At 42.1% G+C, this 14594-nt stretch overlaps 5 protein-coding genes and 2 non-coding genes across 7 annotated transcripts; 2 read left to right on the forward strand and 5 right to left on the reverse strand.

Moving 5' to 3' along the window:
- Positions 1-2886, reverse strand: MIS1 (trifunctional formate-tetrahydrofolate ligase/methenyltetrahydrofolate cyclohydrolase/methylenetetrahydrofolate dehydrogenase MIS1; the record flags this gene model as incomplete). Its single annotated transcript, XM_003682181.1, has 1 exon — positions 1-2886. One exon carries the CDS (start codon positions 2884-2886, stop codon positions 1-3), a length of 2886 nt encoding a protein of 961 aa, XP_003682229.1.
- Positions 2887-3097: 211 nt separating this feature from the next.
- TEC1 (Tec1p) lies at positions 3098-4744 on the reverse strand (the record flags this gene model as incomplete). Its single annotated transcript, XM_003682182.1, has 1 exon — positions 3098-4744. One exon carries the CDS (start codon positions 4742-4744, stop codon positions 3098-3100), a length of 1647 nt encoding a protein of 548 aa, XP_003682230.1.
- A 782-nt stretch (positions 4745-5526) lies between these two features.
- MAK21 (RNA-binding ribosome biosynthesis protein MAK21) lies at positions 5527-8559 on the reverse strand (the record flags this gene model as incomplete). Its single annotated transcript, XM_003682183.1, has 1 exon — positions 5527-8559. The coding sequence occupies one exon, from the start codon at positions 8557-8559 to the stop codon at positions 5527-5529; it is 3033 nt and encodes a 1010-aa protein (XP_003682231.1).
- Positions 8560-9266: 707 nt separating this feature from the next.
- UBC5 (E2 ubiquitin-conjugating protein UBC5) lies at positions 9267-9778 on the forward strand (the record flags this gene model as incomplete). Its single annotated transcript, XM_003682184.1, has 2 exons — positions 9267-9310; positions 9379-9778. 2 exons carry the CDS (start codon positions 9267-9269, stop codon positions 9776-9778), a joined length of 444 nt encoding a protein of 147 aa, XP_003682232.1.
- A 182-nt stretch (positions 9779-9960) lies between these two features.
- On the reverse strand, positions 9961-10032 carry TDEL0Ftrna3D. Its single transcript has one exon. It is a non-coding gene; the product is annotated as a tRNA-Asp (tRNA).
- Positions 10033-10044: 12 nt separating this feature from the next.
- TDEL0Ftrna7R lies at positions 10045-10116 on the reverse strand. Its single transcript has one exon. It is a non-coding gene; the product is annotated as a tRNA-Arg (tRNA).
- A 537-nt stretch (positions 10117-10653) lies between these two features.
- On the forward strand, positions 10654-14451 carry SPT7 (SAGA histone acetyltransferase complex subunit SPT7; the record flags this gene model as incomplete). The annotated part of the gene is made up of 1 exon (XM_003682185.1): positions 10654-14451. One exon carries the CDS (start codon positions 10654-10656, stop codon positions 14449-14451), a length of 3798 nt encoding a protein of 1265 aa, XP_003682233.1.
- Positions 14452-14594: the final 143 nt, after the last annotated feature.

Raw genomic sequence — 14594 nt, forward strand, 5'->3', positions numbered from 1 at the left:
CTAGAACAAACCTTCAATTTTACCATCTTCGTCTATCTCAACGTTCATGTAACCTGCGTAGGTGGAGAGACCTGGGATGGTTTGAATCTCTGCGGCTAATGCGTATAGATAGCCGGCTCCAACAGAGGCTCTGACGTCTCTAATTGGGAAAGTGAATCCGGTTGGGACACCTTTTAGTGCTGCATCATGAGACAAGGAGTATTGAGTCTTGGCGATACAAATAGGTAGATGACCGAAGCCCTGTTTCTTGTAAGCGTCAATCCTGGCTTGAGCTTCTGGTGAGATTTCTATCTTCGAGCCACCATACATTTTTTGCACAATTGTAGCTAATTTCTCTTCCACAGTGTCTTCCACATTGTACAGGTACTCAAAGTTCGAAGGTTGTTGCGTGGCTTCAACAACGGCTTTGGCTAGATCGATAGCGCCTTCACCACCTTTCTCCCAATGATTTGTGGCAACAGCGTCGTAAGCACCCGCATTCTTAGCGGCTTCTCTGATAACTTCAATCTCTGCGTCGGAATCAGTTTCGAACTTGTTAATTGCAACCACAACTGGTACGCCATATTGTCTGGCGTTTTCAATCTGCTTACACAAGTTGGAAACACCTTTGGCGACCAAATCGACATTCTCCTCGGTGTACTCAGCAGGCAAGGCTTGACCAGGTTTAACATCTGGGGCACCACCGTGCAATTTCAAAGCTCTAACAGTGGCAACTAAGACGACAGCATTTGGAGCTAATCCTGAAGCACGACATTTGATGTTAAAGAATCTTTCACCACCCATTGTGAAGTCAAAACCAGCTTCAGTGACAACATAACCAGATTCCACATTCTCAGCGTGACTATTCTTAGGTTTACCAAGCAACTTCAAGGCAATCTTGTCAGCGATAACCGACGAAGCACCAATAGAGATGTTAGCAAATGGACCTGCATGTACCATGACTGGAGTTCCTTCTAGCGATTGCATCAAATTTGGTTTAATGGCATCCTTCAACATGGCGGTCAAAGCACCGGCACATCCAATGTCTTCGACTGTAATTGGGACATTGTCATAGTTTGCACCAACAACAATACGACCAATACGTTCTCTCATGTCTTTCAAATCATTGGATAATGCTAGGATGGCCATAAGCTCAGAGGCAACTGTGATATCAAATCCAGTTTGTCTGATTTGCCCCTTTTCAGATGGACCTTGCCCAATGGTGATTTGTCTCAACATTCTATCGTTGACGTCAACAACTCTCTTGATGGTAATGGTATCTGGGTTGATATTCAATCTTGCAAAACTCTTGATTTCTTCAGGACTCAAGTCATCTGGGTTGACCTTTTCGATGCCCAATTTTTTCAATCTTCTTAACATACTTGGAGTGAAAGTACGCTTGCCTTTCTTCTTTGGCACTAATCTGTTGTAAAAAGTGGCATCCTTCTTTTGAGTATGTTCATGGAACAATCTGGTATCGATGGCGGCTGCCAATAAATTGTTGGCAGCACCAATAGCATGAATGTCACCAGTCAAGTGCATGTTGAACTCATCCATAGGGATAACTTGGGAGTAACCACCACCTGCGGCTCCACCTTTGACACCAAAAGTTGGGCCCATTGAAGGTTGACGAACGTTGGCAATAGATGGTTTATTCAAATGAGCAGTTAGAGCTTGCACCAACCCCAAAGTGGTGGTTGATTTACCTTCACCTAGTGGGGTAGGAGTGATACCTGCGACAAGCACATACTTACCATTCTCGCGGTCTTGCAATCTGTGCAAAATGGATAAATCGACTTTTGCTTTGTAATGACCGAATAATTCCAATTCATGGTTATGAATTCCTAATTCCTCTGCCACTTCTTGAATTGGCTTAGGTTGTTGGCTTCTTGAGATATCAATATCGGATGGCACTGGATTCTTCAAATGTAATGGTAGTGGAGCAATTTGTGGCATCTTGTCAGCCTCTTTCATTTGTCTCTTAGCGGCAAGCAAGACGTTTTGAACCAACATGGCAACAGTCATAGGACCCACTCCACCTGGAACAGGTGTAATGTATGATGCCTTTTCCTTGGCGGACTCATAATCGACATCACCGACAAGTCTCTGACCAGATTTCTTACTACTGTCTGGGATGTAGTTGATTCCCACGTCAATAACAACAGCACCTTCTTTCAGCCATTCACCTTTAACGAAGTTTGGAATACCGCAAGCGGCAACGACAACATCGGCGTTGGACAATATCTCTGGGATGTTTCTCGTACGGCTGTGACACATGGTGACAGTTGCGTTCATGTTTCTCAATAGGTTAGAAACCGGTGTACCGACGATATCAGATCTACCAAGAACCACAGCATGCTTACCGCTTAAATCAATGTTAGCTTCCTTAAGTAACCTTATGCAACCATTTGGAGTACATGGGATAAAGTACGGTTCACCTTGCTTCTTTGCCAATTCACCTGCGTTGTAACGGTGGAATCCATCGACGTCCTTCTTGAAAGAAACGGCATTGGTGATCTTCGCTTCGTTAAGGTGTTTTGGTAAAGGTAATTGAATCAGCAACCCGTGAATAGAATCATCATCATTGATCTGTTCAATTTTGTTCATCAGCTCCACTTCCGCGATATTCTCTGGCAGTTTCTCCACATCGCATGCAACACCGCCTTCAGTCGAAGCCTTAAGCTTCATCCGAACATATGTGGAAGAGTCAGGTTTACTACCGATTTGCAAAATCTTCAAGGTTGGCTTAAAGTCCGGAACCTTGGACTGAATTAGCTGGACTTCACGCTTCGCTTCATCTCTAATCGATTTAGCAATCTTAGTACCCGATAATGTGTGATAAAGGGACCCAGATAATCCTCTAGGGATACGCAGTGACTGCCGAATCAAATTCAGCCTACACAACATTATTGCGAGCCTTGGCGGTTGCGGAAGTTTAGATCTTTCAGCTCATCGATTTTTTTCATTTAGAGTTCAAATCTCGAAAATTTTTCACATACAAACCGACCTCTAGGTACGATGGCCGATGCCATTTATTAGTTGCTTCTTAATTCTAGTGAGTTTTTTAGATAGATTTAAAAATACAATACACATAAGTGATATATTATGAAGTGCATCACTATTTCGTCCCATTGATTTGGCCCGTACCTCTCTCCCCAAAAACGGGACCTCCTTTCGGTGATGACGATGACGATGATGACGATGGCGTAGAAATCTGCATACGAGGCTGTTGTAGATCATTCATAGGCATGCGTGAAAACTGGAAATTGTTACCATTGCTTGGAGGTCCATGAGTGGCAGAAATCGGTACGTAGACTTGAGGTTGCTGATAGTATGCGTGTGGGGGTAGTACCATGCCTGCAGGTACGTGGTCTACATTGTGCTGAAACCGATGGCTTGCCATTGGGTAATGCGAAATAGGTGCTGATGCTAGCCCCTGTGACGGAGGGCCACACATCGGTTGCTGTGGTTGATAGGGACCTTGCATGTTTCTTACGTATAATTCGGGCGATACTGGAGGAAGCTTGACAGAAGTTTGAGCATGCGACAAGTTTTCGATTAGTTGCCGCTGTTGTAACTCCAAATCCTTTGCCGATTGTAAGACTGATGTATTGGCCTCGTTTTGAGATGGACCCACATATGCACGTTGTTGCGATTTAGATCCTGGGGGCAACATATTGACTTCTTGAACTTTGACAGGTACACATTTGTACGTCTTCAAATTACCATAAATCGATTTAGCGTAGTCCAAAGGTGTTGCTGGTGTGTTAGCTCGCAGTTGAGCTTCTTGTAAAGGTTGCGGAGATAATGCATTTGTAGGGGTATATTGCTGTAACCTACTGCTAGAAGCACTGGTGGCAGGTGTCAGATACGAGTAGTGTTGTAAGCGATCCGAGGGCGAATTATGAAAATCTGATTCCTCTTTCTTCGACAATGCTGCGATGATCTCTTCAAAAGTAGAATAGAATTGCTTCAAAGATTTATTAGTCTGAGTGGCACCTTCTTCAATGAGCCGCAGAATCTCCTGATCCAGCTCATTTATCTTGATGTTACTCGAAACCTTGTTCGAGATGGATTTTTTCCAAACCTGGATGTGCGACGAGATCTGCTTCTTGGTCCGTACCTCACCAGTGTGATACTGCACAAACAACGATATCAACTCATTCCTCCCATAGTTCTTGTCGTGAATCTTAAACTTTGAGGTACCATTTTTGATGATCAATCTTAGTGCGGCCAGGAAAGCTGATTCCATCTGTGTTGGCCATTTATCAGTCTGAGCAAAAGCCATTTGTTCACTGGCAAAACTATGAGTAGTAAATCCGCTCCCATTCGAAGAGCTAGTGTTCTCTACAGCAGAGTATGGACTCTTCACCGAGGGCAACGAAAGCGGGAGAACCGATTCTCTAGAGCCAAGCTTCAATCTCTTATTCTTCACATTCTCTATAACGTCACCGGAGAAGGTCCGCGTACTTCTACCAGAACCAGAATTATGCAATTCTACATCTTCTGAAGGTGCTCGCTGGTGTTTCTTGCCATTTTTCTCCTCGCACGCAAATATATCCAATAACTGAGACGTCTGTGGAGTTCCGTTATCCATATAGACGTCAAAGACTCTTGTGCGAGCAGGATTCCAACTCGATCCAGCAGTGTTGGAACCGGTCTTTACCGAACCATCCTCATTATGATTATGAGATATTTCGGCGCCTGCATTTGTAACCGCCGTAACAGCAGTGGTAGAAGATGTGGGATCTGTCACTGCAGCCATCGAAAAAACGAGCGTTTATATCTCCTGCTGCTTAACCAGGCTGAAAGGTATTAAATATCAATTATACCGAAGAAAAAATCTGAAAAAAGTTATCGTGCCTTTTCGAACCTGAATCGTACTCACAAGTAATCATCAAAGAACCAGATAAACAAAGGATCTTGAAACTGAAAATATTGTTATCGACAATTTTCGACTGCTTTAAGAATGATATCTGCGGGCGTTGAAACCATTTTAGTAAAGTTTTACTAAAAAATAAGAGCCGTACTACTAAATGATGCAATCCGTATGCGAAGAGAAAAAGAATGATAAATGTCACAAGAAATGGGACATTGATGGCGAAATGCCCCGCAATGTATAGAATATGTGAACAAGCTTGGTAAAAGTCGCCAAATGGTCGACGTGGTCCTGCACCCACTATCGCATAGCACCGCGTGTTGAGCCAATAATTACTACGTATGCCAGTTAGTTAGATTACCAGTCGGTATGGTCTGGTCGAGACATTTCTTGATTGGGCACCAAGACTGCAAAGCCAAAATGGCCTAGATAGGCTCAACAACACGGCTCGGACATTCATGCCTAGAGACTGTGGCCATGACTACTTCCGTCGAGATTGTAGTTGTTCGAGGCTTGTGCGGGAGGCTTGGCTTTTTTTGCTTACTGTGGATGGCGCGGGATGCATTACTGCAGTAGTTTTTCGAGGCTTCGAGGCTGCTTTCTAGGTATTTCCTTTGCTGGTCTTACGTAATGCTTAGTATACAGGTGTGCGTTGAGACTGATTATATTTAGTCGGCGTCGTCCGAATCGAGAAGTTTTGCATAATCGTCTACGGAGGCAAACAGTGGTAATTCCTTGAGCTTTCTCTTCTTACTCTTTTTTGATTGATTACCGTCGCGAGAACGCTTGGCTGAAGCGTTTGGCTCCTCTACTTCCTCTTCACTGGCTGCATCGTTTTCTTCCTCCTTGGTTTCATCACCCAAGAAACTGTAGAACACGTCGTCATCGCTGTTACTTTCTTGATCACTTGGCGCATTGTTTTCGTCGCTTTGCAAGAATGCTTCGAGCTCCTCAGCGCTCTCGTCCACCGGAGCGTTGTCCTCGGAGGCTAGGACCTCTTCTTGGTCAATTTCGGCTTCGCTGTCGCTATCGGAACCGAATTCTTCGTCGCTGAATCCGATATCTTCATCATCACTGTCGTCCTCCACGTCGGGCCTTGACTTGACTAATGCGCTCCAGATCTCATCTTCGTTCATCTCCTCGTCGTCTTCAGCTTCTGCGTGACTGGTCTTATCCTTTTGAGGTTTCATAGAACCTTGCTTGGTGGTAAAGTATTGGTGGAAGAACCTTTCATCGGGTTTAATGTCTTGCACCTTCTTGTTTAGCCAATTTTCAGTGTTGGCCGGAGTTTCGTTGGTAGCGTAATCGGTGGATCTGATCAAGAGACTTTGATCGATTTGTGAACCGCCAAATAGAGGTTGCATAATAGACGTACCTCTAACGGTTGGCTTTTGTTTGGCGTTCCTGTAAACAAATCTGTCTAGGAAATGGGCCAAGGTGTATAGACCCAGATCGGGCTTGACAACTTCATCCTTCTTGTTTTCGATGAAGGCTTGAACGTACATTTGAATGGTAGGATGGTAGTGATTCGAGAAATGAATTATTTCCCATAACGAGGATTGATCAGCATTGGCAAATTTCGGATCACGTTTACGACTGTCATAAGCTCTTGGTTTTGCGTTCTCTTCGTCATCTGATTGATATTCGTGATCTAGTGGAGAATTGATCAGTAAATTTCTAATTGGTGGGACCGCTTGAGAGAGTTGCAGTAACAAGAAAAGAAAACCGGCGATCGTACCGACATTTAACCAATGCGAGCAGACTTGTAAAATTCTCTTCACGAATGCTTCGACTCGTTCCACGTTATCAGTATCCTGTTTCAGAGACTTGTATAGTAGGTTCATGTAGATACCTTGCTTGGAAGAAGTGACCAATCTCGAGTCCAATAAACTCTCGTAAAGAGTTCTATAGTATCTGTCATTATTCAGTTTTGCGTTGACCACAACTTGGTTGATTAGAACCAAAGCTTGTACAGATGTGTTGAAGTTTGCAGAATGGGTGATCTTGAATAACGTCTCCAAATGAGCTTCATAAACGGAAGCTGGAACTTGAGCAAATGGGAATGCACGATTGACACCAGTTAGCAATGCACTGAATAATTTGGAATTCTTTTCACTGATCACATCTGTTTCAGTCTTCTCATTCTTGACAGATTTACCACCTTTCTTACCTTTCTTGAAATTCTTCTTTCTCTTATTTTCATAACTCTTATCAGTATCTTTCACCTTGTCATCATTATGTTGGCTGTCTGAATTAATCAAGAATTTCTCAAAAAGTGTGAAATATGTCTTAATCAATTTGTTCGCTATATCATCTTCACTTCTCTTCAAGATCGTTTGATTCAAAGTAATAACAGAATAGTAAGTGGTGTGATAATCGGCGTTAGGTCTCAAACAAGTATCCACAATTGCATCAATGACAATGCCCTTCATATTGGGGTGAGCTTGCTCCAGTTTTAGCAACAAGAATGACGCTTTTGAAGAAACTTTAGAATCAATGTCACCTAATTTATTCACACCTAACCTTAACAAATTGAACTCCTGTTCTGGTTTATTGGTTAAAAGGTCAAAGATATGATTCAGACATGACAATCTAACATGAATAATTGGGTCATGGGACAATTTTTCAAAGACCTCAAGAATCTTGAAGAAAGTCTTTTTCAAAAAGTCTTCAAAATAGAAAACTGCTAAAGTTCTCTTGTTGAGCATCATTGATAATCCTGGTTGGTTTTTAAAATATCTGAGTTTTCTGTCGGGTAGCAAACCGTTCAAGAATAAATCCTTTAGAGCATTCAAACTTTGCAAAATGGAATTTCTAGATTTTTTGTTACAGTACGAAACTAGAGTCTCGAAACATTTTAGGTTATGGATAGGAGACTCCTGAATCAAAAGTGTCAATGCAGAGATTTTATCGTTCAAAGTACCACTGGTTAAGACCTGGTTCATAAACTTTCTTTGCGAAGACTCTTTTGTTAATTCGTCGTAATAAACCTGATTATCAGCGAGCAAGCTTTCCTTACCTCTCTCGTACAATTTCTCAATCTGATCTTTAGTCAATGCTACATCTTTTTCCTTCAAGTTTCTAGCAATTTGAGGATCCAAAGGTATGTTGTACCAAACATCGTCGAGTGGCACTACTAAATTATCTGAACGGACCATATTGCTTTGACTCACGAATCCGCTGTCTTTCTTTTCTTGTTGTTTTTCACTTTCTGGTTCTGATTCTTTTTCTTCTTCTGGTTCCGATTCTGATTCCTCTTGCGCTTCCTGTTTTGATTCTGAGTCTGAGTCTGAACTAAGCGGTTTTTCCTCTGCTTCATCTCTTTCATCTCCTTCTTCTTCTTCTTCTTCTAATGCAAAAGCAGCAACTTCTTCCTTGTTCAATCCGATATTTTTGAGAAACCCTTGTAGTTCACTATTGAATTCCTTATCCTCCTTTGCCTCACCTTCATCTCCAAATTCTTGTTCACTTTCCTCTGCTTCATCATCTCCAAGATCTTTAATCAATTCCAAATCTTTTTCAGTAGCCCCTAAAGCGAGTGCTTCACGACGCAATAAATCATCGTCATTCGACTGATCGTTGGGTTTGTCGCCAGTAGATTCTTCTTTCACCGCATTCTTCTTGGTTTTATTCTTATTCTTCTTCTGCAGACCCGAGGACACTTTATCCTTTATGCTTGATAGCAACGAGTCACCAGCCATAATTGTTTTAATTAGTGATTACCGGCCTCTACCAATGTCTCTCATCTCATCTCATCTCATCTCATCTCATCTCATCGCTTTTGACTTGTATTGTCACTAATGAAAATTTTCAAGTACTGCCGGGTAACACAGTTGTAAATCACCTGACCCCATTGAAGTTCGGCGGCTAATAGAGAACCACCTAACTTAGCCGCCCATGCAGCTAGGAGCGCTCACGTCTGTATTGTAAACCAGTTATTGTACATACGAGACTAACGCTCGCTTATATTCACTTTGCAACCTCTTCATAACTACCCATAACTCTTCTTGGACTTAACAAAGTAAACATTAGAGGACAGAAGAGAAGTCCGATCCCTTGTGACTTGTTTTTAATGAGCGGGCAACCTTCCTATCACGTGGTCTGTATCAGAGGAAAAATTTTCATTTCTTCCATGACCTTCTATGAGATTCTCTCGCGGGCGGGAATTTGAAAGTAGCAACGAGAAGCCATTTCCCTCTCGACGACCTCACCTCACTTCCACCTCACTTCCACCTCACTAGATTTTGCCACTTTGTACAACTGGCTTGAAACTTTGCCCAACTTTTAACCTACTTTCTTGAATTGATATCTTTTTTATTTTTCATTGTTTGTACTTTTAATCTCGTCTTTTCCTTATCTTGATTCCATCTCTCTCACACTCTTCAGTGAACGCAAAGTAACCAATATCATGTCTCTAAAACGTATTACCAAGGAACTTAATGATTTAGGAAGGTATGTCAGCGGGTGAGTCACTCAATGTTCTTTCGCTAAATGGTTCATTTATACTAACATTTTGTCAGAGATCCTCCAACTTCCTGTTCAGCTGGTCCAGTTGGTGACGATATATATCACTGGCAGGCTTCTATTATGGGTCCTCCAGATTCTCCATATGCCGGCGGTGTTTTTTTCCTCTCGATCCATTTCCCAACTGATTACCCATTCAAGCCACCAAAGATCGCTTTCACTACCAAGATATATCATCCAAACATCAATGCCAATGGTAATATCTGTTTGGATATCCTAAAGGACCAATGGTCCCCAGCATTAACTATCTCTAAAGTGCTACTGTCTATCTGTTCGCTGTTGACAGATGCTAACCCAGATGATCCGTTGGTTCCAGAGATTGCACATATCTACAAGACTGATAGGGCTAAATATGAGGCTACTGCTCGAGAATGGACCAAGAAGTATGCCGTATAATGTGGTTTGATCTTCTTCTCGGTTCCAAGTGTTGGTGAAATGAGGCGAATCAAATGCATATATACCTTATAAATAGTGAATGTACTTGTTCGTCTATCCAAAGCTCATCCGTTAGTAGAAGCATCCTGCTGTTTGATACCTACCTATGACGTGGTTAGATAGTAGTGGCAAAAAAATAATCTCTCCGCGACGGGGAATTGAACCCCGATCTGGCACGCGACAAGCGCCCATTCTAACCATTAAACTATCGCGGAAATTGGAAAGAGCACTCACGGTGGGGGTCGAACCCACAATCTTCTGATTAGAAGTCAGACGCGTTGCCATTACGCCACGCGAGCATCTTTTTGTTGTGTTTCTTGGTTCGTTTTTTAATAGCTACCGAGCTTTAGGGATCATGTGGCTTCCTTCATTGAACTAATAGCTCGACGGCAGAAATATATAGGTTACTGGGAACGACTTATTGCATTCCTTAGCTCGAAATGAATTATGTGAGCAAGTTCCTTGTGCCGGTTGCTGCGGTGGCCAAGTGTGTGTCTGTAAATATTGAAGTGTGTTCGGCCTTCATCATATACTCCGCTTAAGCCCAAAAAAATACCTCGTACTATGAATATGGGCTTGTGGTTTTGCAGGTCCCGATTCGCATCTTTTAGAGTTCTTTTGTCTTGGCTTGTATTGTCATCGCCATTTCGCTCTTCTATCACCTTTAAATTAAAAAGATGAAATGCTAAAAACTCAGGCGGTTCACATAGAAAGTAGCGTCAAAGAGAGGTAAAAAACTGCCTGTTCCCAGTACAGTTAGGCTCATTGACGCAGTACATTTGGGGCATAAATACACTTCTGGGATATAGTGGCTTAATCCCCAAAAGTCGCGAAAGATGAGGGCAGAAATGCCTATTGTCAATTATCAACGAACTGATGTTCGACCACTGTTGAAATTGACAGACAGACTTTTCAACTTGGGTTTCTTCGCTTCATACTTGACTGCACCGCAATTGGTCGTATTAGAGAGTTTACTCTCCATCGCAGATCAATCGACCAAATTACGTGTCTGGAAAGAATTAATGAACGGTAATGTGGTGCTCGATGTAGTCAAGAGCATCGACCCAACAGAGCAAAACTCCGAAGCCAATGAGAGCGCAGTTCCAGAAGCAACAGATAGCATGAGAGAGGACAACACAGATAACGTCAAAGAGCTCAGTCAAAATGGTAACGACGACGCTGATGACGGCGATCGCAGTAAAGAGCAAGAAGATGAGGACCTTTCTCAATTAGACCTTGAAGATTTCAAACAGCAAATAACTGGTGCAGATTTTATCCAAAACCTTTCCTTAAAGCTACGTTACGTAATCTGGCAATGCGCCCTCGATTACATGTACAAGGATGAGAGAGATGATCTAAATGGAGAGACGGATGATTCCTTTGGTTATATCCTGCTGGAGGAAGAAGTTCAAGAGGAGGAGTTGGAAAAGGATGACGAAAAGATAGACCTTGAGAAAGATAGAAATGAAGAAGATGACTATGACGAGGATGATGACTACGACGAAGAAGGGCCAAAAAAGGCACCAACTAACGAGGAACAAAACGCTAGTAGTATAGAGGTGAAAGAGAACAGTGATAATCTCCTGACAATAATTTTAACAGTCTCGAAGGTCACCTTATCAAGGCTGCGAAGTAATAATAATGAAGAAATTCTGAAAAATAGCAACAGGATATACCATAATTTCGAACATGATAGGGAAAACATGTTGAAAAGATTAAGGCTAGAAGAAAATGATAAGCTCCTAGATGGGACTAGAAATAAAGAGGACATGGAGACTTGGATGGGCCTATTGATGAAGCTAAAGACGAGGATTTGGTATCGAAGAATGGAGAAAATGGCTCACAAAAGTCAAATGACGACCGAGAGTATGATAGGCCTACCGAGGGAAACGGCCAAACATGATCCAATGGGCCTTCCGGTTAATTTAGGTGCAGCCAATTTATCTTTGAAGCATCTTTTGGCATCTATTCAAGAGAATAAATCAAGTCTTCAGATTTCTGACTATGAGTTGAAACATCTTATCATGGATGTTAGGAAAAATAGATCGAAATGGGCATCTGACGACAAGATAGGGCAAGAAGAACTTTATGAGGCTTGTGAAAAGGTTGTGTTGGAGCTGAGAAATTACACAGAACATTCCACTCCTTTTCTAAACAAAGTTAGTAAGAGGGAGGCTCCAAACTATCATCTCATTATCAAAAAGTCGATGGATTTAAATACCGTCCTCAAGAAGTTGAAAACCTTTCAATATGAATCAAAACAGTCATTTGTCGATGATGTCATGCTCATCTGGAAGAATTGTTTACTTTACAATTCGGATCCGTCACACTTCTTGAGAGGTCATGCAATCGCTATGCAGAAGAAATCAATGCAATTGATACCTTTGATTCCAGACATAGTCATAAGAAATCGTGCCGATCTTGAGAAAGAACTCGAGGAAGTGGATAAAGATAGAGATTATGATGAGGAAGAGGAAGAAGTTGCCGGGTCTGGCAGGAAAGGACTCAATATGGGAGCTCATAAACCTGCAAAGGTTGCTCATGACCGCGAAAATATGGATGAAGCTGCTGGACAGACGACCGATGATCATACTGCTGTTGACATTGGCGCTGACAAGACAAAGACTCCACAAAAGGCCCCTCCTGCTGAGCAGGTAAAGCAAGAAGAAGCTAATGCTCCTGCCGCTGAAAAAAAGCCTAACGGCGAAGAAGGTTCTCGCGAAAGTGCTCATGGTGCAAATGGGGAAGTTGTGACAAACGAAGAAAGCCAGTCGATTCAGAACACTCTAGAGGAAGATGAAGACGAAGATGAAGAGATGGCAGAATCTCACTCATTCTTTAATGAAAAAGATGACGACAGAGACGATGTCGAAATCGCAGTCTGGAAGTCTGTCACCGCCAAAGTACGTGCTGAAATTTGTCTGAAAAGGTCACAATATTTTGAAAATGGAATACTGAATACTGATTCAAAGGCATTTCTAAAGGACGCTTATAGAATGAAGACTTTTGAGCAACTTTATACAGAATACAGCGACCAGAAAGAGATTGAAATACAAAGGAAACAATTAGAGAAAGAATCGATAATGAAGAACGGCTTCCACACTGCAGTTAAGCAAGAGGAGGATGATCAGGTTTCATTCAATGCTGATAATACGGTCGAAAACCCCGATCCTTTCGAGAAAGATTCAAATGACATCGAAGTCGATAGTACGTTGTTTTTGACAGAGTACGATAGCGTTAATGGCCTTCCTGCTACAGCATATCAGGGAACTGATGCCAGAATTCTTGACATGGAGGAAGATGCCTGTGTAAAAAGGATGCTTGAGGAAGGCGAGTCGAAACCAAGTCCCTTCTTAGCAAACTGCAATAAAGGAATGACGCCCATGATTAACAAGAACGTTGGTCTGATACAACATATCAGGCACATATGTCACAAGATTTCGGTCATTAGGCTCTTACAGAGCCCAGCTGCTAATCAAAATGCTAGAGCAAACCCCAATCAATTGATCAATACACACCAGTATAAATTCGAGACCATAGATGACTCTTTAGATATTGATCCAGTGTCTCAACTGCCGACTCGTGATTCAAAAAGCAATAGGCAGCTAATGTGGAGAATCATGCATAGAAATGTCTCAAAAGTTACAATGTCAAACGGCTTCGAGACTGCTCAGCCATCTGCCATTAACATATTGACGGAAATTGCCAGCGATTATTTATCCAATTTGGTGAAAAGTGTCAAGATGCATCACGAAAGTAATTCTTTGAGTACAACAAACTCGAAGGAAATTTTGCAAATGAGTCTCCTTGAAAATGGTATCAGCAGGCCTGATGATTTATTTGTTTATTATGAGGCTGAATTCACAAAGAAAACAAAGAAATTATTAGACATCAAGTCTAAGCTGGAGGGGTTCCTAAAAGACCTTTTAAGACCAACACTACAAGAGCTCAATGAGCGGAACTTCGAAGATGAAAGTCAAAGTTTCTTGACAGGAGATTTCGCTACCGAAATTACGGGTGAGGACTTTTTCGGATTCAAAGAGCTTGGTTTGGAGAAAGAATTTGGGGTGTTAAGTTCGTCAGTACCGATTCAATTGCTCACTTTTCAGTCACAAGCGAGTGATGGGGAAACAGAGGTACAAGTTAAGAAGGTTCAGCCAGAAGAATTCAGCAATGTTCCTTACTCGAAGTTGACCAGAGAGGAACTCACAACACAAGCACACTGGGCAACTCTGGTACCTTTACTTGAGAAAGCCTGGCAGAGGTCCAAGAGTTATCGCCAAAGATTAGCGAAGAGTTCATCATCGGGGGATCAGACGGCGATCGATGAGATGGAGAAGAAAGGCACGGAGTTGTTACTTGAAGATGACGAAATGACATACAAGGCAAAATCAGGCAAGCCACGTCTTCCACCTACTGGTAAAATTAGTACCACATACAAAAAGAAGTCATTAGCAGATGCGTTTATCCTTCCTGAGGAAGATGAAGCGAATAATGTCGCAGGCCAAACGGCAACAGACAATTTCGGAGACACTCCTGTCCAACCTGCCGCCGGCGGAGAAGAGACTTCTTCCATTGATGCATCTTACAAACAAAGTATGCCAGAAATGGAGGATTTTTTCTCATCAGTTTGACAATGGCATCGTAAACTATAAAGTGTAATATACTAAAACAACCATAACTCTAGGTACGATTTTTTTGTTAGATACACATCACAAACATCTGACAGCGAGTTTTCTACATATTCATCTCATCCAAAAACAGAGCCTTAATCAAA

This window comes from Torulaspora delbrueckii, chromosome 6 (genome assembly GCF_000243375.1).
Source record: "Torulaspora delbrueckii CBS 1146 chromosome 6, complete genome".
In the NCBI taxonomy this organism is placed as follows: Eukaryota; Fungi; Ascomycota; class Saccharomycetes; order Saccharomycetales; family Saccharomycetaceae; genus Torulaspora; species Torulaspora delbrueckii.